Source organism: Symsagittifera roscoffensis, chromosome 1 (assembly GCF_963678635.1).
Source record: "Symsagittifera roscoffensis chromosome 1, txSymRosc1.1, whole genome shotgun sequence".
In the NCBI taxonomy this organism is placed as follows: Eukaryota; Metazoa; Xenacoelomorpha; order Acoela; family Convolutidae; genus Symsagittifera; species Symsagittifera roscoffensis.
Genome location: NC_087062.1, coordinates 46,562,635 through 46,587,716, shown reverse-complemented (window position 1 = coordinate 46,587,716; position 25,082 = coordinate 46,562,635). Strand labels below are relative to the sequence as shown.

Genomic DNA, 25,082 nt, shown 5'->3' with positions numbered 1-25,082 from the left:
TCATAAGGTTCCATTAATTGCTTTCCTGTGCCTAACGGCAAAATGAAAAGCAAAAAAAAACGAATCGAATTCTTAAATCGTGAAAAAAATTCTATTTAAAAAATGGCAAAAACTTTTTGAATAATCAAAATGACTATCAATACAAAAATGTAAGCATCTAAGTCAAAACAAAATGCTTAAATCGGAAGAAAAATCCATACTGTGGAAACTTTGCCGAGAAAAATTAAAACTTTTGTCGTCCCAATCATGCTTGGTACATCAACGCTTAACGGACTAAAATTACAACAGTAGCTTCATACGCCGAAAAAAGTAAATGGCTGAGCTCTTTGAAAAAAATCGCACCACTTTCAATAATCGCACCACGGAACAAGGCTACAATTAACGCAGGAAAAAAGAAAACTAATATATGTATATTTTTGAATTAAAATATATTGAAGTTTTTCCAAGAGGTCCTAGTGCGGCTGACTAAGGTCTTTAAAATGGATGACACAGTCTTATCGATATCAAACATACTACCGGACATTTAAGCAAAAAAATCGGTAAACAAGACCAAAACTCAGCCAAAAATGTTCCTCAAAAATCACATTGAAAAAAAAATCCTATATAAGCCCACATAAAATCAACCATCGCTATATTAATAGCGTGTGCAAAGTAGAATTCAGAAACTAAACCGACAGAGATTAAATCGACAACCACGAAGCCGAAAGATCATAAGCAGAAAATTATTATCGAAACTCTATAATTATAAATACTTTAAAATTCTAAATAAAGCATATACCAGAAGGAACTAGTACCTGCCCAGTAGTTAAATTTGAATTTTCAATTGATTCTGTTCAACTAGTTGTTAACCCGAAAAGTGTATTCCGATTTGATGTCGCTTGCTAATCGCAAGCGCAAACTCTACCGAGGCTTGCTTTTGCGAGTATCATTGTAGCTAGGCACAAACTGAGTACTTAAAATAACCAAGCACAAATCATAAGAAATGTCCAGTTTTTTTTAAATTAAATCCCAACCGGAATAACGTAGCATTATTTTGCTTTTGCAAAAATCGATTAAATTTTTTCATTCATCTCATCAAAAGTTTTTTTTAAATTCACATGCCTAACTTCCATGCACAAAAACGAAATTGCATTCGCAAACAAGTAACAAAACGGTAGGAAGCAGCTCTAAAAAGTGAAAAAAGAACAGGTAAAAATATGCCTTGAACAATATAACTTTTACTGTGTCGGATTTGAACCTCTGACTTCGATTTGGAGTCCCATGTTCACGCATTATCGACACGACTCCTTAAAAATTAGCAAACACTCGTCACTAAAAAAAACAGCTACAGATGCTAACAAAAATGGCCCTCAAATCTAAACGAAGGCAACTGCACTAACTTTTTCATGAAAAAATCGGAAAATTGAGAAGCGAAATGTGTATAACTTATTTAAAAATATTGACTTGAAAAATTCTGTAACTGAGTTTTATGATTGCTCTGCTACTTTTAAAACATAGCCAATCGAATATTGGAAAAGAGTATTGAACGCAAGTAAACATAAAAAACACTGACTTTCAAAGAACAAAAAATAGATGCCCTTTAAACACTTTGAATTTCTAAAACAATTTTAGATTGGCGCTTTTTTCATAACATGAACCGAACATGAAAAAACTAGATCAATAGGTAGAGTTTTTATTCCGTTGGGAAATCTTAAAAATAAATTCCACTTTCGAAACTAGAAATCAATCACGTTTTTAGCGCCATTTTCACGTTCGCAATTGGAGAAAGCCATTCATGTAGCTTTCAGCAGATGAATTTCCATTGAACTCAAAAACTGCATTACACCAAAGTGAATCAATATTTAAAAACTTTTTCCCAAAAAAAAAACAAAAAAATCAGCAAGACCTATAAAAGAGTCTTCACTACGTTCATAAGTCTTTAAAACTCGCAATAAATGAGATCGAAAACTTCTGAAACTGAAATATAATGATTGAACTTCGGTTCAATTGATGAATTAGAAAGGCATCAACTATTTTAACTTATTACTAATCGAAAGAAAAAGAACAGACAATTATACTTACTACCAATGCTTGAAAAGTTCCCTCCAACGCAAGTAGCACTATTATTACCGACTTGGGTTGGAAAAAAACGAGCAATGACGTGTCACATTTCGACAGGCTTGTGTAATTAAAAGCCTATGGAAAAGATTGACAGTTTAGGTAACAAAATATGAATAGCTTGTAGTAAATCGTAGTTGTAAATCGCGAATATATGACTGCTTTTCAAAAAACTGAATCTATTTCACAGAGGCAAAGCGGAGCTTTGCACCACTTTCAAAACCACATTAAAATTGCGTGGCAAGCAAACATACAGGAAAGGAAAGGAGTCAATAAGAACAAAAAACCTGCATAAATTTTGAAAAAAAACCAACTAAAAACATCAAATGTTGTTCTATTTGCGCAACACACGTCCAGAAACAAACGACGGCGTATAATGAAAATTCAAAAACTACTCTCGAGCGCCATTTGAGCCGAAAAAATGTCGATAAATTCCCGTATAACCGAAAACAAAAATGTTTTCAAGAAAAACTTTGATTTTTGGCAATTTGCTCGATCCGGAGGGGAGCAAAAAAATTTATAAGAGAAAAAAAAATTGGCGAAATAAAAAACGGACAACATACGAAGCCAAGACTAGTAAAATTACAATTGCAGGAACGAATCCAAGCACTAAGATCATATACAAAAAAAATTGCAAAAATTAAAAAAAAACAATTCCAAGATGTTTCAAATAGGCCGACAAAACATAAAACGACAAATAATAAACCGAGAATTTTTTTGAAACAGAATATTTCCCGTTTGAAAACAATATTAGGTCCTGTCAGATTCGAAACCAGGATATTTACCTTTCCAGGCGCGTTCAGTGCTTCCACACCAAAGGTGCCTGAGACGCTAAAAAATTTTACTTCACAATGAGCCACGATACCAATTGATTCAATATTTCTGTTTAGCTAGATGTTATCAATCAACCAAAAAAAATCTTTACTCCGATTTGATTAAGCTTGCTAATGGCACGCGTAATCCAATTCTGAACAAAATTTTCATTTTTGACGTTTCAAGACAAACAATACACATTCAGTAAAAGCCAAAAAGTCGAAAAATTTTTCAAAGAATATTCAGGTTTGTGCATGCTTTAAATTTTACCGGCACATTCCACATTTACTACAGTGATTTACTGTGAAATAATGACCCATTTAGTCCTAATGCAAGAATTAACTAGATACTGGTCAAAATCTTCATTTTCTGAATGAATAGAGACTAAAACAAATGCGGACAAAAAAAACAAAACGGGACAAAATGGGATTAGAAACAAAACGGGACAAAAACTCATCGTGGAACACCAGAAGATGGTGTAATACCCAACGACAATGATAGAACTTTTAGCCAAGTTATCAAAAAGTATTCATATACTTGTTTTCACTTTGTTAAAAGCCATACCACTAACCGTTACTGAAATCTAGTTAGAAATTCATGAAAATATCAAAGCGTCTAAAAGAATTTCAAACTACCTTTCCTAATGTTTTGGAGAGATCTTGGATTTTGTTTTCTTTTTCTGCACATGAGTAACAGCAGTCGCCCATTCCACGCTTATAGGAGACATTATTTCCCATCGAGCCAAGAGACGTCTGACTTCTCCAGTGGTGGATATCATTCACTCTCTCCGTTAGGATCCTGTTGAACTCAAAACAATCTTCTCTTTTTTGGATACACCACAATTTTAAAATGCTACTTATGATTGTAGCCCATTGCGGACAATTTGAGAATTGAACGCAAAAGCAATCCAGTGTTTTCCTTCAGTCTCAAAACCGAATCCACTGATAAAAAATAAGCAATTCCTTATCAATACTGCAATATTAGCCAAAATGGAAAACTAAAATTGGTCGGAATTTTTTGTGACATTTATCATTTCGATATCTTGAAACATAGCAAAAAAAAATCAGGTAGCCCCAAAGCCAGGTGAACTTTTTTTTACATATGTCGCCCAGTATTATTGACACCTGCGAGAACAAAAAGCAGCTCTTTAAAGAGCTAATAAAAAATAGAAATAAACCTCGATTTAGTAAAAAAAAATTCGTCAACCTCTGAGATTCGAACCAGCGACCTAGACATTAATAGATTCACACACTATAAAATCAGCCACGGTAGCTTAATTAACAATTGAACTCTTTAATTAACACTTTCCTAGCAAGTTAGCTGAGAAAAAAAGAAGGTGCGTAATAACACACTAAGCTGATCACAAGTGTAAAGAACAACGAACGTACGATTTAGGCAGAAAGAGAAGCTAACCTGTTCTGCTCCATAATAGCTTTAATGACATTTGTCTTGTTCAGCTCACTTCCATCGTGGATGAGGGGCGAGGATGAGTTTATCAGAGTGTGGTCATTAATAGCGTGCTCCTGAGCCGAATTTAGAGAGACGTTTGAGGGGAAGAATGGATCAACTGGCGCTAAAGATATCAGACGACTCTCATCTGCAAATGTACCATCATTGCGCACACTGTCTTCAAAGCGAACTGTGCCATTCGCTAAACTATTCATGACCACCTTCAAAACATAGCTTCATTTTTACCCTAGTAATTTCTAACAACTTTTTGCCGACATATTTATATTTGAAGGGTGGGTGAGTACGCTCCAAACACTTGCGTTTGTGGTGAAACTTTGATGATTCAACACACTACCCAACAATCTCAAAGCCTGGTCGAAGGAGGTAACAATTGCAATGACAATTATTTGTTTATAAAAATATTTATGTAGGAATCAGACAAAACTGTAGAACATATTGAAATTTACAGATTTTATCAAAACGTGAACAGCATTCGGAATAATATATAAATTGGTTTTGACAAAACCAGCATGCAAGTTATTCTTGAATGCCCCATTTGATATTAAATCGAAACAAATGAAAATTCAAAACAAAAACAATAACAACGAATCCCATCACCCTCGTTTTAACTGTGTCGACTGTTATGATCAAATATAAATCAACTTCTCCAAAATCAAAAAGTCTACCCACAGTTCCCAATCCCAAGTTATACTATTTCATTATCTTACTATTCTCCCTACCAGGTGTGTCATGAATTGGACAAAATGTATCCTAGGTAGCCTACCGACACAAAATTTCACACCACTTGCGATACAAAACTAACATCCGAAAACGAAAACTTTTGAAAAGCAGGTCATATAAACTTTCATATGTCTCAATGGTGTCCTACAATTTAATACCGTAAAATTTAACACCCTATAATTTAACACCTAGTCATTTCACTACTAAACAATTTAAATCCACAACAATTTAACTCCTATTTTCCAGTCTAACACCGTACATTTCAACACCTAGTCATTTCACTATTAAAATTAATTCCGTTTGAGGTCCCTATCTTAACTCTTATCACACCAAAGTGAATCCTGCAATTAACGCACCCAGCATAAATAAACCTTGGTTTATCTTGAATATACATGCTAGAATGAGGCTTCCTATATCACTTAACACTCTTATCGACAAGTTGGTAATTTATTTTCAATTAGATTTTTCGCTAAACCATTATGATCACTAAAAAACCTGATTGTGCTAAGTCATAACAGTTTGACGTACAATTTCTGAAAATTAAAAAATTCTGACTGCCACTTTATACTGTACTCAGATGATTAGCAAACGCTAACAGAAAAAGCAAATTATGATTGAGTCTTCTTTCGAATTCACAGTTTCATCTAAAAATCAGCCAATTCTTATAGCGTCCGGCCACGAATTTTATTTTAAGCGTAAAATAAATTAACAGAAAACTGGATTTGCTTAAAATATCAAATAAATGAATTTCGAGCAGGTGCCATTACAGAAAATAACGAATTGATCGAGACGCGCGGAGGGAGAGCATAACCGTGACATTTCAGCGGGAAAATCAGATGCCCGAAATGTCATCAAACATTTAAAAGATCTCGAGAGATTTGCCTTGTCTGTCGCACTTACCAGTGCTTGCGGTTTTGCCAGTTACAAATGATTTGACCACTCAGTTTATTTTCCCAACGAAAGACAAACTGATCTGAACGGCTGCGCGCACACGTAAGCAGCTAAATGTGAATATGCCGCCCATCTCCGTTGAGCGAAACTTCGAGGTCCCCGAATTTTTTTTTTTAATTTTATCCAGTATCATTTTACCAAACCAAACATTCGAAAACCTTAACAACCCTTAGGTTTAACTTTACTATGACCCTTCGAAATTAAAACTCTCATGTCAAACCATAAGATTATTCATTTCATAGAAAACTTATGGTCAATTAACTTTATGGCGAATTCGTTTTTATTCTCAAAGATTATACATTTCAAAAGATTATTCACTTCATTGAACCAAAAGATTATTCATTTCATAGAAAACTTACGGTCCACTCATTTTATGTCGAATTCGTTAACATATTCGTTTATGTTAGCATTTTTATGCAATTGAGTTGATGATGGTATTTTGATTTTCTCTCAAGTGTAATAATAGAGTTTATAGAGAATTGTTTTGGGTGTTGATATTCAGAGTTGAATGGATGGAAACAACTGAGAAAAATTTCAATTATTCGGGGGAAGGGGGAGCAGAAACTCGATGGTCTTCATAATAATTCATAATATGCATATTGTTATTTTTTACACAGTTTCTCTGCTTTGTCCTACGCCCTGCAAAATTGACTGCAGAAAACACAAAACCTCTAGTTTTTTCAGGTTTTTGTCTATCAGTTGAGATAAAACTGTTTATAGATATCGGTTTATGCCTCAGTTTATTTTTACAGGGTTTGAAAAAGAGTAGTCATCCCGTTCATGGTAAAATGTTGGCAATAGAATTCCCATTAGTGGTCATACAATACCATTATGCAAGAATGCTAGTCGTTTAACTCTCATATATGAGAGAATGCTAACCATTCTGTTTATAAATACAAATTTTTAAATTTATGAAAGGTATGCGCCATAAATGAGAAATAAATGACTAGCAATTTTGGTCAACCCAGGGTGTTTTCTATATTTAAAAAAAATTTCGTGTAAAACCAGGAACCAGTTTTGTTGTTTGCCTGATGATGCCAGAAAATGGCGAAAACATTTGGAACTAAAACATTGAATTATACTGTTTTCTCTATCCAGGAACCAAAAATAATCATCAGAATGGGTCGAAATTTGTTTTGAAAACTGATTAATTTTTAACTCATGTTTCTCAAACAATCGCTCGTAATCTAAGAACTATCTTCTTCTTCGATTCATCCTAAAAACTCAAATGTCTTTTCAGGTGTTGTTCAAATGCGGGTGTTTTGAAAAAGGGGAGCGGATTTGTCAACGATGGAAATGGTTAAGTAGATTATAAGTAGGGTCCCTTTCACGGTAAAATCAATTCCGCTGATGAGCATAACTATAGATGGAACTCCGGAAGCTTGTATCTCGATAACCAATGAAAAGCTCAAGAAGAAATGACTAATTTAATAACGAAAAATATTTTTAGCCATTGTGAACAACTTGCATATTAAGCGGTTATGATTGAGCCAACGTCAATTTACCAGAACACATGCACATAACCGCTGTTTGCTGGTTAGCAACATCCAAGTATAGCAATTAAATTAATTGTAAGCTATCAATTCCATAACTAGTAATCTTAGTAATCTACTGCATTTGCTGAGTGGCTTGTCCTGTGTTTGCCGCATAATGAACAGCCCCACTATAGTTGATTGAGCTTGGGTCTAGGCTTCCATATTGAGACGACGGAGGAGGAGAGTAAATCATATGCGGCTGCAAGTGTGCCTGAGCCCCAGCCATGGTAGAACCATACGACTGAGATTGGGGCTGTTGAGGAGGCAGCGAACCATTGCTTATAGGAGTGAAGTGGCTCGCGTGCATGCCTTGGGGATATCCTCCATTTGGCTGAGCAACTCCGTAATCACTAAAAAATACAAACTAAACTTACTACTCTCCAGATAAAATTGCATACAATTAAAGTAAAGATAAAAATTCAATTATTGGATCGATCATTCCTACAGGACCAAGTGTTTTTCTAGTGATAAACAATGAGATGTTTTTTACCCTTGAGGAATGTTGCCCATATTTTGGAAGGACATTTTAGCAGTGCTCGAGATATCGGCATTCGACTCCGGTTGTCCTGGGTTGGGAGTGGTGTGGTTCATGGGTTGTTGGTTTTGGGCATAGTAAGATCCATTTGCGACCATGGACATCTGCTGGCCTGGAGCGTACATAGCCTGTCCATTCAACTGCACCATGTTTCCTCCTGCTTGTCCATACATACCCATAGGATGTTGCATTGATGGCATTTGGAATCCCACGGGGGCTGGACTCTCCGCCATGAGTTTGTGGTACATGTTCAAGGCATCAATCACATTTTTATTTAGCTCGGACAATTTCACATGTTCCAGGTCTAATTGGTGTAACTGCTCGTCTATCAAGGGTCCCATAGCATAGCATTCATCTGTATAAATGTAAGTATGATCATTTTATTTTTTACTTATGAAGATTAGCATGCAAGACAAAAAACGAAAAGCAGCAGCTTACGCTCTAAAGACAGCATCTCCAGCGGATCTGGAGTAGAGCCGGTAGGGTCTGCAGTGTCTAAAAACTGCTGCACTCTCGATATTTTCTCGGCGTTGATCTCCAAGGCAGCAACAGAAGTGTCTGGCTCACTGTTGAATTCGATCACTTTCACCTCATCCTGGAACACCACCGTGCCAGAAAGCCCCTGCTTCTTTCCAGATGCTTTTTCGTCATAGCTCTCTTCGCCTGGTACAGGAGCGTCAAGATCTTTTGTTACAAAATGAGCAGGAAACAGCCCACTTCCTCGATGATTCTCTCCCCTCCACCAATTTTCATCACTAATGGCATTCAGTTTGTTTCTCAAGGTCCAACTCAGAACTGAAACTGTGACTAAAACTTGAAATTATCTATATTACCTGTCATCGTGCAGAATAATGACTTCGCCAGCCTTGAAAGTGAGTTCATTGCTTTCCACAGCTTCGAAGTCATACAGGGCACGTACTTTCCGTGTCTCTGATGGAGCTCCAAGTTGGGCCACTTTGTCCAAATTGGCAGAGCCCAAAGACAGTCCCAATGAAGTTCCGTTCGAGGCTACCGGCGCTGAAGGAATCGTCTGTGGAGCGGTGTACGTTTGAGTTGATTCTTTGAGCGAAAGCGCAATCGCTACAACAGTCAATTGTGATCAATTAAAAAAATTTCGACCAACAAAAAGCTAGACAAGAACTGTCTAGAACGCCCTTACTAAGACGTCAAACCAAATGCTAATTTAACTATACTAGCCCCTAATAAAATAGACAACAGATGATAACGCATTTGCAATGCTGATTATAGTAGAAGTACCACGAAATGAGCACTTCTATTGCAAGTTAGGTTAGAAAACAGGTAGACTTCTACTATTGCACTACGCTCCTTAGCTTGCTCGTGCAACACTATATATATTTATTTATGTATAAGTCGAACCAGTTTTTCAAGCAGCTATTCAAGTGATGAACACTTGAAAGTTCAAGATTTCAAGGATGAAAACTTGAAATATTTCTATTTGTTCAAAAGCTTAAAATGGTTTGCGGAGACTTCGAGCTTTCTGAAGCAAGCTATGAAGCAATGAAACTTTAAAATATTTTCAGCTGTTCTGATAACTAGAGCTGATTCGCCAAAAATGAGTTTTTTCAAAGCAAGCTATCAACTGACGAAGATTTGAAAGTTTTATACAGTTCGATGGAAGATGTTTTTCGGAAAAAAAATCAAGTTTTTGGAGCAATCTATAGAATGATCGAAATTATTTGTTTTCGAACAAGCTTTGCAAGGACGAAATTTTTGAAATATAGCTAGCTGCAAAAACTGCGACCCCACAAATTATTTCCGTTTCGAGAAAACTTTGCATGTAATTTTGATGTTTCAGACGCCTTTGAGAGACGAATTCTGCCTGAAAGAGATCAATTGATCTTTTCAAAACAGAGGCGAAGCTGAGCTTCGCACCACTTGCGATACAAAAACGAGTGACTATATTTACAAGCAAATGAAAAGACAAATCAAAAATTGAAAAAAAAATTCAAAAAATTGAGGCCTATGTTTTTTCTCTTTCGTGTGAGATCGTTTCGTGTTCAATTGTTGTGATGAAACTTGGCAAAAATTAATTTCTCCGGAAAAGAGCAATCCTATGGCATGCATTGCTTTTGTAACAGTTCATAAAATTGCTAATACAACGCCTTTTCACACACAAGGTCAAAATTATTTCAGAAATTTAATAAGTTTCCAAGAAATTTGTTAAAAACGACAAATCAAATCGACTTCTTAAACTTAGAGAAGTGAAATGTTAAACATGGCTTTCATAGTAATTCAAAACGACTTACACTTAAACCATAGATAAATCAAGGACAAGTAAAACAGAAAACAAATACAATACAAGCCGAATAAACCTTTTGAGCAACAAAAATTGCAAAATCAGGACTGGTAAAATAACAATCTACGAGAATATATCAAAAGAATTTTTCATTACAGTAAAATAAGCTTAAGGCAGAAAAAACCAGCGATGTGGCAATTTGGCCGATAAAAAGAAGCACACAAAATATAGGCGGCATATAGTTTAAGACGGTAATTTTTTGAAAAACAATAAAAACGGTAAATTTTTCCTGCGGGATTGAAATTTTCCCTGCGGGAAGTAAACTTGGGCCATCGAATCTTTACCAGTGACTAACGTATCGGCTCGTATTTAATAAACACCAGCTTAATGCACGCAAAATTTGTTTTTCTAGAGCAAGGCACTAATTTGTGTGACTTGGGTAAGAACAAAGTAGATTTGTATTATCTAACAAAAATACGCTTTCAACACCATTGTACTTTTGTTATTGTAGAGCGTAACTCGCTTTTCATTCAGCAAATGAACTTCAAAAAGACATTAAATTCGAACAATGAAAAAAAAACAATTCAGCGAGAATAGGTTTTGAGTTTTTCTGAGAAAAAATACTTAAACACAGAGACGAATCGGAGCTTCGCAACATTAATTGTCCATTCTGTGAGCATAGTTATTTAGGTGAAAATAGTATATTAGCGATTGCAAAACGCTTGCTTATCGCAAGGGTAATAAGTGTCTTCACTTGGTTGATTAAAACTGAATATCTTTCAGAAAATAAACGCATATAAAAATTATTTTGGCCCAATTTGGCAATTCTCAATCTACCATAATGAGTTAGGACCGAAGTGTATAACTCATAGAGTAATTTCGGATAGGGTACACCGTCTGCTCGTCACGCTATCTTATTTTCGGCCGGATAGATTCGTGCAACTTCTTAGTCTAATACCGATCCTAATCTTACTCTTATACTATCTAGTCTCAGGTTGTTTAACTAGTCTCTGCTAGGCTCAATAGATCTAGGGTATACTGGTTTATTGCGGCTGCTGAAGTACTCGGGAGAGTTCAACTAATTTCTAAGTTAAATTCAAATCTCTCTGGTGCTGAAATTACAAGTAATTTCAGCACTTACAAATAAGTGGATTGTTAGTCAGATGGATCATGATTGGTTAATATTAAATACTTTACATTGGTAAAATATCTAATTTATCCAATCATAAAATGTAGTTTAGATCAGGTTCCACCCATCCGGGTTTTACAGAGTTTTTTAGAATAGTCTTTCTGCAATTCAAAGGATGGATGATGGACGTTGGTATTTGGCGAACATCTTATTTCTTCTGGGTTTTCTTATTAGAGAAGTCCCAGATTCAATCGTTGTGTCTTCTCAAGACAACGACTGGGTTTTCGCAACAAACTCAAATCTGATTTCAGAATGGTTGGCTATGTCAGGTTTTTCTGTTTCATTGATGAGAACTTCTTTGTGTTTTGATCTTGTCTAGGAATGGCGTGGAGATTGTGCGTGGAGGGGATGCCTGGTTACTCGGATCTGTACGTATACTTGAACATCGAGGTGGTCATTGGTCTAGTTCAATGAAGTCCTTTTCTGCGAAGTCAAGTCGTACTCTAAATCCTTTGAGTTGTGATTGTGAGCGGCATATTGATTGTAGTTGGCCATTCTTTCTCGAGTGTAGTGAGGTCGTTTTGTCTTTGGATGTTCGTCCTTGGTGTTGTATTCTGATCTATGTATTGCATAATGTAATTTACATTTTATAAAACTTTTATTAGTTTAATATTTTTTAATTATGATTTTAGTTAGTTGTTTTCACAAAAGCTTTTTGTTTTAGTTCAGTTATTTTGAAGAGTTACTCACCCTTGAGTAGCTCTTATTAAAAATAGGAGTGTGGTCACAAAGCGTGGATGTAGCACGGTGGGTTAGGCCGGCTATAGAGCATGCTCAGGACGTCCTTCCTGGTGGGTTAGGCCAGGAGTGGGAGTATGATTGCATGCGGTTTTTGTGAGAGGTCCTGTTATGTGACAACGTTTTATGTTGGGTTTGTTGTGGTTTTTCTTATGTTTTGTTGGTTGTGTCCTTTTTTCAAAAATCAAATTGTTTGTGGTATGGGTTTGTCTTTCGACTTTTTTGTGTTTTATTATTTCTTTCTTAGACTTTATAATAGTCTTCAAAAGAATAAATTATCCAGTTTTAAACTGGGTTAATCCGGTTTGGGTACCGTTGGTTTCCTTTTTCTTAGTCATGCTGTTATGCTATGTGTTGTGGTGTTTAGTAAGCTGCATTGGTTAGTTTTGTTTAGTATATAATTCCTTTCCAACCGGGTTAAAGGAAAGTTTGAAACTTGTTATCGTATGTTAGAGTTGTTGAGTTGTGAAAGCTTGAAACTGAAATTCATTATTTAAACAATTCTTCGTGGGCGAGCTGTGCGAGTTTGGATAGAATTCTTGTGCGAGTGAATGGAAATATCAAAAGGTTAGTACTGCATTTGCTTCTTATTAATTTACTACATAGAATTTCAATTTTACTGCTAGTTGTTGGGGAAAATTAAGTTACAAATTTTCATCATTATTAGATTTACTGCTTGTGGGGGAAAAATTTATAAATTAAATTACTGCATTGGTATTATATTTATTTAATTGTTGGTGCAAAAATTTAATAGGGTTTTAAACAGTTTTGAAGAAGTTTGCTATTTTTTATTTTTCTTTTGTGAATTTTTCAGATGATCGTTGGATGAAGGCTAAAATTCTAAAGAAAACATGGATAAAGAATGGTGAGTTTCTAATATTTAAATTAGTTAGTAATATGTATAATTCATACTTACCTGTTAGTCGTCGGGGAAGAAACCGTGGGGGAAGATGTCGTGGATGAGATCTGAAGTTGTTAGTAATTTAGCTAAAATGCGGATGATATTTTTAGTTTGAAGCAGTGGCCAAAGCAATTGAAGTGCTTTAATGGTGGTTAGTTCTTCAGTGCCAACTGCAAATTCATAAGGTGTGTTTTGGATTAGACAAAAAAGTCTTGGTGATTGGACAAAAAATATACATTTGGGTTATGGGATCATAATTTCGAAGAATACCATGAAGGTTAGTATCTTTAATACAATATGTGAAGCTAAGAAAGAATGGTGAGGTGTATTTGGAATTGATGAATTGAAAACGATGGTGTGGTTGTCTGGAGGGAGTGTGTAGGTCAAAGTGATTTTGGATGAAACGATAATAAGTATATGTGTGTGTTTGTTTAGTGCGCAACATAATATCGTGTGAGCAGTGCAAATCTCTTTCATGTGGTGCAAGGAAATGAAAGGTTAGTGAAAATATTTGGAAGCGTTCTTTAAAACTTTCGTAGGCTTGTGTGTCTGTTAGTGCTTCTGAAATAATGTGGTCAAACTTGCGATCGAAGATATTTAGTGTAAATACATATGGTGTTTTAATGAAAAATTTCTCGGTGATTTGTGGGTTAGCGAAGCGATCGTCGTCTAAGAATTGATCTTGGTTAGCTCTGATGATGTTATGATCGTAATATTCTAGTGTATATTCATTAGCTCGGGGTGCAGTGTGTGTTTTTAGTGATTTTTTATATCCAATGTAGGTAAATTGTCTAGATGTTAGTGGTGTAGTGAGTCGATATAGCATGTCCTTATTTCGTTCTATATCGATGTGAGTGTTAGATAATGGTAAGCAAAGGGGATTAGTAAAATGATAATATGAGGTCCAAGGAAGGGTAGGCATTAAAACGTATTCGTCTACAAAGTTACGTGTCTCGTTAGTGTCGTGAGGGGTGTTTAAGGTGTATTGTGGAAATGAGGGTAAGGTGATAGCTAAAAATTCTTTTGTGTTAGTGTGTTTTGGATGGTTGATATATTCACGGGCTGTTCCTGGTTTCGCTGGGAAAGGATGGTTGGGGAACTTTCTTTTAAAAGTGCGGTAAGCTCTATTAGTGCTAAGTGAAGATTCAGTAGTTGTGGATGATGGTGCTAATGATTCGGTATAAATTGAAGAGGGTGTAGGGGTAGGAGGGTTGGATGAATCTATTGTGGATGAGATTTGGTTTATGGTTGGGGTGTCAAGGTGGTAGGGTTGTTGTTGTAGGGTAATGAAATTATCTAGTTCTGGGGAGATTCGGGGGGTGTCTGGAGAGCGAGATGATTGGTCTGAGTGAAGTGAGGAGTATGTTGGAGTGACTTGGGAAGCATAAGAGGGTGTAGAATTGGTTGGGTCAGGGTTATTTGGTAGTATGGGTTGAAAAGGGGGTTGAGAAAAATTTGAGGAGTTGGTGTGAAAATTATTTGATGGAGATGGTTCAGAGTCGGCAAATTCATCGGGGGTTTCAATATTCGGGTTATTGAGTTGTGAGATGGAGTATAAAACTGAGATGTGTGAATTAGTATCGGAATTCATGCCGGATGTTACATTACTGGTGGGGAAATCGGGTGGCGGAAAAGCAAAAAGTGGTATTATTTGGATTGGAGTGGTGAGGTTGGTTGGATGGGAATTTGATCGGTGTAGGGATCCAAGTTGTCGGCTCATCGTGGGCTAAAAAAATTATTATTTTGAGACTGAAAAGCGGTGGTATGGGGTTGTTCTATAATTTGTTCATAAGTATTTTCATCTTGTGAGTGGTGTGGCATTATATGTTGGATGGGACTTTGTGATATGGTTGGTCTAAAATTTTGATTATGTGTTATGGCTAAATTTCGAAAATTACGTGGGACTAGGGATAATGGATGGTTATGTGGTAGGGGTGGTAACTGTGGTGCTGTTGGTGTTGTGTCTACATTGTTATGTTCTTCGTCGTATGTGTTCTGTCTTGTTGCTATTTTTGTGTTATATTCTTTTATTTGTGCGTCTAAAAGAATTTTGTTTATAGATGTAGAAAAGATTCCAAAAAATCCTGCAAAGAGTATGCGTGCTACGCTTGCTTGTCTGTTTACTTGTGTGTGTATAGCACATGTGTTGTAGATTCCTTTTAAAAGTGAGAAAAGAAATCCAATAAAGTTAAACATTGCGTATAAAATAGTCAATTTTTCTAAGATGTAATAGGGCCATCCTAGAAAATCAAGAATTTCATTCTTGAGTGTAACAAAGCTAAAAATATTGATAGGTGATATATCTTGGGGACGGTATTTTTCACCGTTTAGATATATATAATCTTTAATGTCTTTAAAATATCCGCTATAGTCTTGCGTATAGATGTCTGCAAATCCTGCGGTTTCTGCAAGTTTGCGTAAGTTTTGGTCAATTGATTGTCTTTGTATAGTGTTCATTTGTGTTAATAATTCTTGGAATTGTTGTGTTCGAATGTGATGTTGAATATCTGACTTTGAATATATTCCTATTGATTGTAAGTCTATATTTGGGTTTCGAGCAATAGCGCGAATGCTTTCTGGTGAAAATTTTTTGAGTGATTGCATTAATGTGGGATATGGGGTGAGAAGGTAATATTTATCTTCATCAGGGTTTAGTTGTACTACATTGTGGCTATTTTCTGATCCACATGGGACTGCGGTATCCCAGAAATAGGTTCTTCGTGAAAGTGTGTCAACGAAATGTACTTTGTTCTTATAAAAGATAGGGATTCTTTTATAGCATCGTTTGTCTTCAAAAACGTATAGTGGTGATACTTTTTTAGTACAAGTATAAAACCATAAGATGTTTCCTTCATAGTCTAAAAAATTTGATCTATTTCCTGATAGTAAATATCCTGCGTAGGGTATTTTTAATACTGCTAGTGCAAGTGATTGTAATATTTGTGTTCTTTCTAATTCGCATAGTTGGTGTAGTGTTTCTAATTCGGAGAGTGACATTTCTTGAAAAATTCGGCTAATCGTGTAGTCTAGTTTCATATCTAAGTGAATATCATAGTGGATATTACCGAAATATGTACTATTCATTAGTGATAGTTCTTGTAAACGTGTGCTTTGATCGTCTTGGGGCTTTAAATGTCCACCAGGTTGACCTGTATTCTTTTGAAAATGAACTGGTATGTATGATGTTCCTTCATTTGGAGGATGAGTTGTGGCGTATGGGTCGACTTTTAGTTTTCCAGTGGTCATGTCGAATCCATTTTCGTATTCAACTAATATTTCAGAGTATTGTGTTTTGTGAAGTGGGTTTCTGTATTTACATGCAAGTTCTGTCTCTTGATATATTTGAAAACGTGTTAATTTATTTTCTATATTTTGAATGTTTCGGAAATTAGAACTTATTTTTCGTAATGGATTTACTTGTTCATATGGTATTGATTGTATAAAATATTTTTCGTGAAATTTTATCATACGAGCGTGTATTTTTGCTACTTGAAATGTACATGTGTCTTCGGGGAACCAAACAATTGTTGCTTGTGTTCTTGTTGTAGGGTCGCAATAACCTTGGTCGTTTTTACAAGGTAATCTAATTCCTTGATAGATCATTGTGTTGTCTGATAAATCTCGTGTGAGTTGTATTTTTTCGAGTTGTATTTTCCAATCGAAAAACATTATTTCTTGGTATCCTTTATTTTTTGTGTCTGCTTTGCAGTTTGATGGGTCATTTATACCAATGTGTGGTATCCAGTGTTTATCGTGTATGTCATAGGTTAATCGTCCGTGTGCGCCGTTATATGGGTATTTTTCATCTAATTTTATATGTCCTTGATATCTTTCAAGTTCTGCTTGATGTACAGAATCTGAAAAAACTTGGAAATAGACTAACTTTCTATCTGTGTTTTTATTTTTTGTGATATTTAGTCGGAGTAACTCGTTTTTACAATCTTCGGGATTGAGATGTAAAAGTCGTTCTATATTACTCTGGTAGAATGATTCATGGTCAAGTCGGTTTTTATTTCCGTTTGAGACTTGTGAACAATGTACTTTCTTTTCAGAAAATGTTGCTGTGAATTTATATCCTATAACTGTAGTTGCTCGGGCTTTTGAATAAAGTGTTGCTATTACATTTGTAGTTTCTATGGCTTGGGGTTCTGTTTCGCATTGTGATACTTGATTTATTGCATACTTGTGTAGTGTTTTTTGTTCGTTTTCTTCACAATCGTAATGTGTTACTAATAAATCTTGGGGTCCTGTGCGGGGAGAAGGGTTTATGTTTTGATTTGAGATTACTAGAAAAAGGAGTTGGAAAAAAATTAATAATTTTAGAATATACATGTGTATGATAATCCTGAGTATGGGTTATAAAATGTGATGTAACCAATTGTCTTTTTGGTATATCTGTCGTATTTATATATTACTTCAGTGGTTATAAATGGTGGTGGTAGTGATTGAGCTGTTATGTTTGGTGGATTTAATGGGTAGGGATGTTGAGTAATATTGTTTAATTTAACTGTGATTTCAAACTTTAGTTGTAAACTGTTTTGTTGGAGTATTTGGATATTGTGATCACGGATATCGTCGTGAATGTCTTGTCGGTATTGTAATCTATTAAGTGCCCAGTTGTGAAGGCGATTACTTTCTAGATGTTGTCCAAATAATGGTGGAGGGGCTGTAAATGTATTCCAATCTAGTCTTAAAGGGATATTTGTTGATGATTGTTCTCGATATCTGGCGTCGAGATTATTTGGAAAATTTAAGTTAAAAGGTGGTGGTGAAATCTGGCTTATTGATGGTGTTGATGGTAGTGATAATGTTTCTGGTAGTGATGAGGATGTTGTTGTATCCGTAGAAATATCTATTGGATCATTGACTAAATTTAGTTCACCTTGTGTAAATGAATGTGTTGTCCAATATGGTAGTCGTGATGCCTGGTTTGGGGGGTTAAAGGGATTTTCACGTATTTGTTCAGATGTTGGTGTTGAACCTAAGTAATCTGATGGTAGGCTTGAGGTGCTACGTTGTGAAAGAAGCGTAGGGGTTTCTGGTAATATACCAATGGGGTTTTCTGGAGTGTTTTGTGATGGGGATTGAGGTATATCAAAATGAACTCGGGGAGTTTGAAAATTTCTGTTTCGTCGAGGATGTATAATTTGTCTATTTATTTCGACTGTATTTTGGTTTTGACTAGGATTTCTTATTCTACTTAATTCTTGTGGTAGTGTTGGGTATAAGTTATATGTTGGTTCGCTTAGAGGTGCTTGTCGTTGAACTGGTTCTAGTGGTTCTGATAAACGAGCATGTCGTTCTTCAAAAGTGTATGGGTTATCTTGAAAGGAAATTCGTGTAGATGTTTGAGGATTTTGGGTAGTTGAAGGTGTTGTTGGATTATTTTGGGATGATGTCGGTGAAGACTGATTTTGTGACTGTTGGGTAGCAATTTTTGATAGTTTTTTGGTCTATTCTTTTAGTGAAAAAGTTTATGTTTATTAAAGTTTTCTTCTAAGAAAAGAATTAGGAGGATTGTTGCTAGAGCGAATGTGATGATTGCTTTCTTTATACATTTGCATATGGTCAAAATGAGGGATGATAGAAATGTTATGAAAATTACAAAAAGTAGAAAAATATCAGTTCTACTGAAAATAGTTCGTATCATTTAGACAAGTTGTATGAATCGTACCTGTGGATATAATCAAGGGTTTTTGAAAGTTGGAGAAATAGTTCGAATATAGTGTAGAAAATTAAAAAAACATTACAAAAAATGATAAAGATTATTAGAAAAGATTCAAGGATATCAAAAAGAAATATTATGAAAGTTTCAAGTATCGTAAAAAATTGTTTGAGGTTTGTGATAATTTTTGTGACTGTTTGATAGAAGAGCATTTAAGAAATGACTTCTTGATCGAATATTTTTTGTTGTTTGGGGCAATTTTTAAGTGTGGTCGGATTATTTATTGGTTTTTTGACAAGTGGGTTGAGTTTTGTGAAAAATTGTTGGGGGCAATTTTTATGGTGATCGGGAGGTCTTCTTTGTCTTTATTTTCATTTGTCAAATGATCTGGGGTATTTTTGAGATTTTTATACTTTAGGCTAATTAAAATGGTCGTTCTTTTACTTTAGGCTAATTTAACATATTTGTTTGGGGGGTATTTGAGGGCTGAGTTGGGGAATATTGTTGATCTTTGGTTTATTAGATAAGGGAGGGTTATGATATTATGGTGATATTTATTTTAGTTGTCAAGTTGGAGTGGTTTGCTTATTTTTGACCTGGAGGTCGTAAAGTTATAGTTATAGATATGCCTGGAGTTTAATATCGTTCGTCTAGTTGGTTTGTGTTAGAGTTAGAGAAGGTGACGGATTGGATGAATCCTATTGGCTAATTATGAACTAGAATCGCTGCGTGTTTGTCAGCATGTTATTTTGAAAAATGAAAGTGTAAAATGTTTCAGAGGTGCAAAGATTATTAAATGTAGAATTAAAGTTGTTTTTGAAATTCAACTTTCTTTAATATTTTAGATTGTGGGATGAATAATTTATAATTTTTACGTGGTTGATTTCTAAGTCGTGAAGACTCTCTATGCTCTGATTTGTCGATTTGTTCTTGGGGTATTATTTGTTCTGTCATTTTTCTATTTTTTCTTTCTTTTTGAGATGTATTTTGATCTAGATTTTTTGTATTGTTTTTTTTGTGGTGGTTGATTTTGTATTTTGATTTCCGAGGTGAATATCATTTTGTTCCTTTGTTGTATTTTCCGTATGTGGGTCATTTTGAATAACTTTTAAACCTGTAAAAGAATATAATTGAGTTAATTCGCGGAGTGCGTATTCTTTTGGATAATAAGGTAATAGGTTATTTCGGTGTTGAACGATTTCTTTTTTGTCTGAGTCGGTGATTTTATATGTGACATCAGTGGGTTTTGTAATTATTTGGTATGGTCCTTTACGAAGGGGTTGTAACTTTTTTGAAATTCCTTTTTGAGTATTAAAATTGGGTATTAAAACAAATGTTCCAATTTTTAAATCGGAGGCTGGTGTAAAGCGTGAATTTATTTGTTCATTAATATTTTGTCTTTGTAACAACTTTTTTGTTACTTTTTGATAAATTTCATTGTGTTTTTTATCTCTGTTTAAAATCCATTCGGTGTGTGTACCGGAGGCTAATTTAAGAATTTGTGGGTGATGAAAATGATCTTCATCGTGTGTATGTAATGGTAGGTTATAACAAATTGAGTCTTTATTTGGTTGACAATAACCTTGTGCGTTTTTATGAGAGTTTGCTGTAAACATTATTGGTTTGCGTGGCTTTTGGTTAAAAACCATTTCATATGGTGACATTCCTAAAGTTGTCGTGATTTGTGAATTATATGCTAAGGGAAATAGTTTTACATCTGCTGACCATTCGGTATATCTTGTATCATTTCCATTGATGATACATCTGAGGTATTCTTGTAATGAACGGTTCATACCTTCGACTAAGCCGTTTGTCCAAGGTGCGTGAGATGTACGTGGTTTGTGTTTGATGTTATATAGATGACATAGTGTGATGATTTCATTATTTATGAATTCTGTACCGTTGTCTGTAACTAAAATTTCTGGTAGTCCGAATTTTGCTATCCAGTGTTCATAAAGCGTTGTGTAAGCATAATAAGCGTTACAATGTGGTACTGGGTTAAGTGCTACATAATGTGTAAATGCGTCAACAATTACCATAATGTAGGAGTTTCCTTCGGATGAGGGTGAAATTGGTCCTTTAGTATCAAATGAGATACGATGGTTAAAGTACAAACTTTGTCCTTTAAAATCTTGTTTTTGTGCTATTTGTTTTTGATTTGGGTAAGGTTTATTTAGTTGACATACTATACAGTCATTGCATAGTACTTTTATCCAAATTGGTGCATTTGGAAAATAAAAGTTTTGTATAAAATTTGAATATGTTTTCTCTGATCCAGAGTGTCCTTTAATATTTTGTGTATGTGAAATATTGAAAGCTATGAGAATCATACTTAAAGGGAGACAGGGAACTGTAGATTCATTTAGTTTGTATTCTAGAAGGTCTGTGTTTTCGTTAATTGTTGTATTATTGAATTTTCGAAAATATCGGAGGAGTGTTTTATTTCCTAAAATAGTTGTATCTGCCTTGACGGGTTTAGTTTTATATTTGTGCCATGATTTTAGTTGTCTAATTACTGGGTCAAGATTTTGGTATTGTTTCAATGTTGAAATTGTAATTGTTTCTGTTGGGGGGAGAAATATGTTTTCAATTTCTATTTTAGATAAGGGTATTGTATCAAGTGGGTCATGGGGGTCAAAAACTTGATTTATTGTGTATTTTGAATCGTTTGTTTGTGGTCCTGATAAGTTTATTTTATCAGTTAAATTTTCTTTTTCAATTAGTGGAAAATGGTCCTTTTTAGGCGGATGTTGTTTTCTTCTTTTTTGTTGGGTGTTATTTTTTATCCATTGTGAATATGGGATTGGTTTAAAAGTTGATGTTCCAAGTAGATCAACTTCATAGTGATTATTTTGACAATCTAAATAAAGTGGGAAGTGTTGTAGATTGTTTATCTGTGATTGTTCAACGTCAGTTTTTACTGCATATTTGCATTCTAGTCGGGGTGATGTTTCATTTTCTGCAAGGTAGAATTTTATATTTTTGGGTATTTCAACTGTGGTTTTACGTGTAAGTAATTCAGTTGGCGTATTTCGACTTAAGGTGTCTGGTAATGCAAGATTTTTTCCTGCGGTCCAAACTATATGTAAGTTTGGGAATTTCATTAAAATTAGTTGAAATCTATAAACTCGGTGGTTTGGATTAGACTTTTGTGTAAAAAGAAAGATGATTGGTTTATGGTCTGTGAATAGAACTGTGGGATGTTTTGATCCAAGTATCAGAAATTCATATTCTGTTAGTGTATATATTATGGCTGTACATTCTCTCATTAGAGTTGAGAGTCGTAGCTCTGCTTGAGTGAATAATCGAGAATTTGCTGATATGAGGTTCATTTTATTTGTACCATTATGTGATTGTAATAATGCTGCGCCGATGCCAAAGTTCGAAGCATCGCACATTGCATAAAATGGTTGATTTGAATCTGGAATTGTTTTTGAAATTTGTTCAGTTAGAAGTTTTTTAATTTCTTCAAATCGTGCTTGATGTTCTGTATTCCATTCAAAATTATTTTGTTGTCTAAGTATGTTATAGAATGGTCGTAGATATAATTGCATTTTATAAACATATTTGCTTAAAAAGTTTAACATTCCAAGGAATTCTTGGATTTTCTTTTTATTTGTTGGTGGTTGGAGTTTTTGAATAGCGTCTATACGTGATTTCAATGGAGTGATTGTTTTTCTTTCTATATTATGTCCTAAGAATTTAACTCTTGTCAAAAAGAAGTGTGATTTATCGGGGGCGGCCTTCAGATTTTCGTTCTGAAGTATTTGGTGATATTGTTCTAAAACATTGAACATTTCCTCTTTTGTCTGTGATTGCATAAAAACATCGTCTAAATAGGTGATTGCGTTTTTCTTGAGTATTAGTGGTCGAAAAATTTTGCTCATAAAAGCTGAAAATGCTGCTGGTCCTATGGATATTCCATAGAATAAGCGGTTGAATTCGTATTGTTGGTTTCCAATAACAAATTGTGTTAAACGTCGTGATTGTTCATCTAATGGCATTTGATTATATGCACTATTCATATCTGCGGTTGTAAAGTATTTTCCATTTATTTTTGTTAAAATAACTTGTATTGGTTCAATAGGCCAATTACACTTTGATTCATCTATGAGTGAGTTGAGGTATCTAGCGTCGAGAACGATTTTTAATGATTCTCCTTTAGCTAGAATGATAACAGGGTTGATAAATGTGTTACCTTTTGGTTGTTCTTCTTTATTTACTGGTGAGATTATATTGTATTGTTCTAAAATATCAAGTAATCTGTTCACTTTATCGTGTAAATGAATTGGTACTTTACTTGCTCTTTGTTTTTTGAAAACTTCGTCTGGTTTTAATGGGAGATGTAGTGATGAGCTAATTTTGCCAACATCAAATTTGGATGTTGCATAGACTGATGAATATTTAATTAGCTGTTTGGCTAATTTTTCAAATTCGTCTTGTGTTATTTGTGAATGTTGGAAATTAAACATTGTTAAAAATTTCTGTTGATTCTCTGTGTAGTTATTTATGTTGAATGTCGGTTTGAAATATGGGGTTTTTGTGAAATAATCCGTATTTCTTTTTTCGTTACTTATTATATTATTTATGGATAATTCTTCATTAAGAATTGTGGATTGACAAATATCTAATAATTGGAGTATATTATTTACGCGATACGCTTTTTCGTGTATCGGTGATATTGTAGCGTTGGTTTCGCAATAGCCTAAAAGTCCTAAAGGTAGTGTTACTTGGTAAGGTGTATTGTTGTATACATGTAAGGAAATAATATCTGAATTCGAGTTTTTCAAATATTTTATTGATGAGATTGTGATTTTGAAAAATTTATGAATAGGTTTGAATTCAAAATCTGACATATAAAATTTTTGTTTGTTTTGCTTTTTATCATATTGGTGAACTTGCTTTATTGAAAAATTGTATATGTTTCCTGATAGTGGTTTCAAGTGTTTTCTTTGTTGGTTATATATTGGATAGAATTTTGAAAAGAATGGTGGTTGTTTATTTAATCTTTGAAAAAATTTTAGGGATGTGTCTTTTGTTTTTGTATATTTATCTTTGATTAATATTTTACTATTCAAGATTTTGATTGTTGGTATATATTTAGAGATAAATGGTATTCCAATGATATTATGTTTAATATCGGTGATATGGAATATTTGTTTAAATGGTTTATTTAAAATTTTGTTTTGCTCCATTGTTCTTGTGGGGAGAAGAAATAATTGAATTTTTCCGTAATTTATTAATGTTGATCCTTGTGCTGTTGCTAGTTTACTGGAGGTTTCAAGAGGTGTTAGCTTTGGGTGTAAGGTTTTTATTTCATTCCATGTGGGAATGTTTATTATATTTGATTCTGCTCCTGAATCAATTAAAAAATCAATTTCAAGATCTGGTGGTTGAAATTCTTTGCTTCTTGGACTTTCTAAAAGAAATGGTGTTGTCCAAATTTTTTCTTTGGGTTGTTCTTTTTGTATGTTTTGATAGATGTGATTTGTATTCAAGCATTTTGTTTTTTCGTTCTCATTGGGTTGATTTGTAGTGTTTATTTCATTAGTTTTTTGTGTCGTCGGTGTGGAATGGACGGGTTTAATATAATAATTGTGAAGGAGTTCTGATTGATTCTCATATATGTGTGATGAAAAAGGTTGTTCATATATAACAGGTTCATAGTCATTTTCGACTTTTATCATATTGATGGAGAGAGTGTTTTCTGTTTCACTTTCTGAATCTGATGATTCACAGTTGATTTGATTGAGTTGTAACGTATCATTTACTGTGTCGTCAATACCTGGAGGGTCTGATGTTGTTTCTGGATTTGATTGTACTTGATTTATATTCCTTTGATGTTTAGGTGTACTGCTTCTATGGCGATTATTAGAATTATTATAATGGTTATTATTCCTGTGTGGTGATTGGGAATAATATCTATAACGATTATTATAACTTGAATGTCGATTTTGTGAATTATTTCGTGATCTGTTTTGGTAATTATTGTTTGGTCTGTTATAGTTCGATCTATTATATGAGTTATTCCTTGATCGATTGTTCGGGTAATTCTGGTTTCGGTTGTTTGAATAACTTCTATTCCGATTATAGGAGTAGTTTCTATTCCTATTGTATGATGAATTTCGTGATTGGTTGTTTGGATAGTAATTATTTCTTGATTGGGAATTAGATCTAGAAACAAATCGTTGTGTATTTGAATTTGATCTGG

General features: G+C 34.4%; 1 protein-coding gene across 1 annotated transcript in view; it reads right to left on the bottom strand.

Moving 5' to 3' along the window:
* Positions 1 to 25,082, bottom strand: part of LOC134857675 (uncharacterized) — a 247,315-nt gene that overhangs the window by 2,067 nt on the left and 220,166 nt on the right. The window contains exons 9-15 of the mRNA XM_063873747.1: positions 8,955 to 9,201; positions 8,560 to 8,876; positions 8,077 to 8,476; positions 7,664 to 7,936; positions 5,259 to 5,274; positions 4,324 to 4,580; positions 3,546 to 3,708 (exon numbers count right to left, since the gene is read on the bottom strand). Coding sequence (XP_063729817.1) covers positions 3,546 to 3,708; positions 4,324 to 4,580; positions 5,259 to 5,274; positions 7,664 to 7,936; positions 8,077 to 8,476; positions 8,560 to 8,876; positions 8,955 to 9,201 — 1,673 coding nt within the window. The remainder of the gene's footprint in view (positions 1 to 3,545; positions 3,709 to 4,323; positions 4,581 to 5,258; positions 5,275 to 7,663; positions 7,937 to 8,076; positions 8,477 to 8,559; positions 8,877 to 8,954; positions 9,202 to 25,082) is intronic.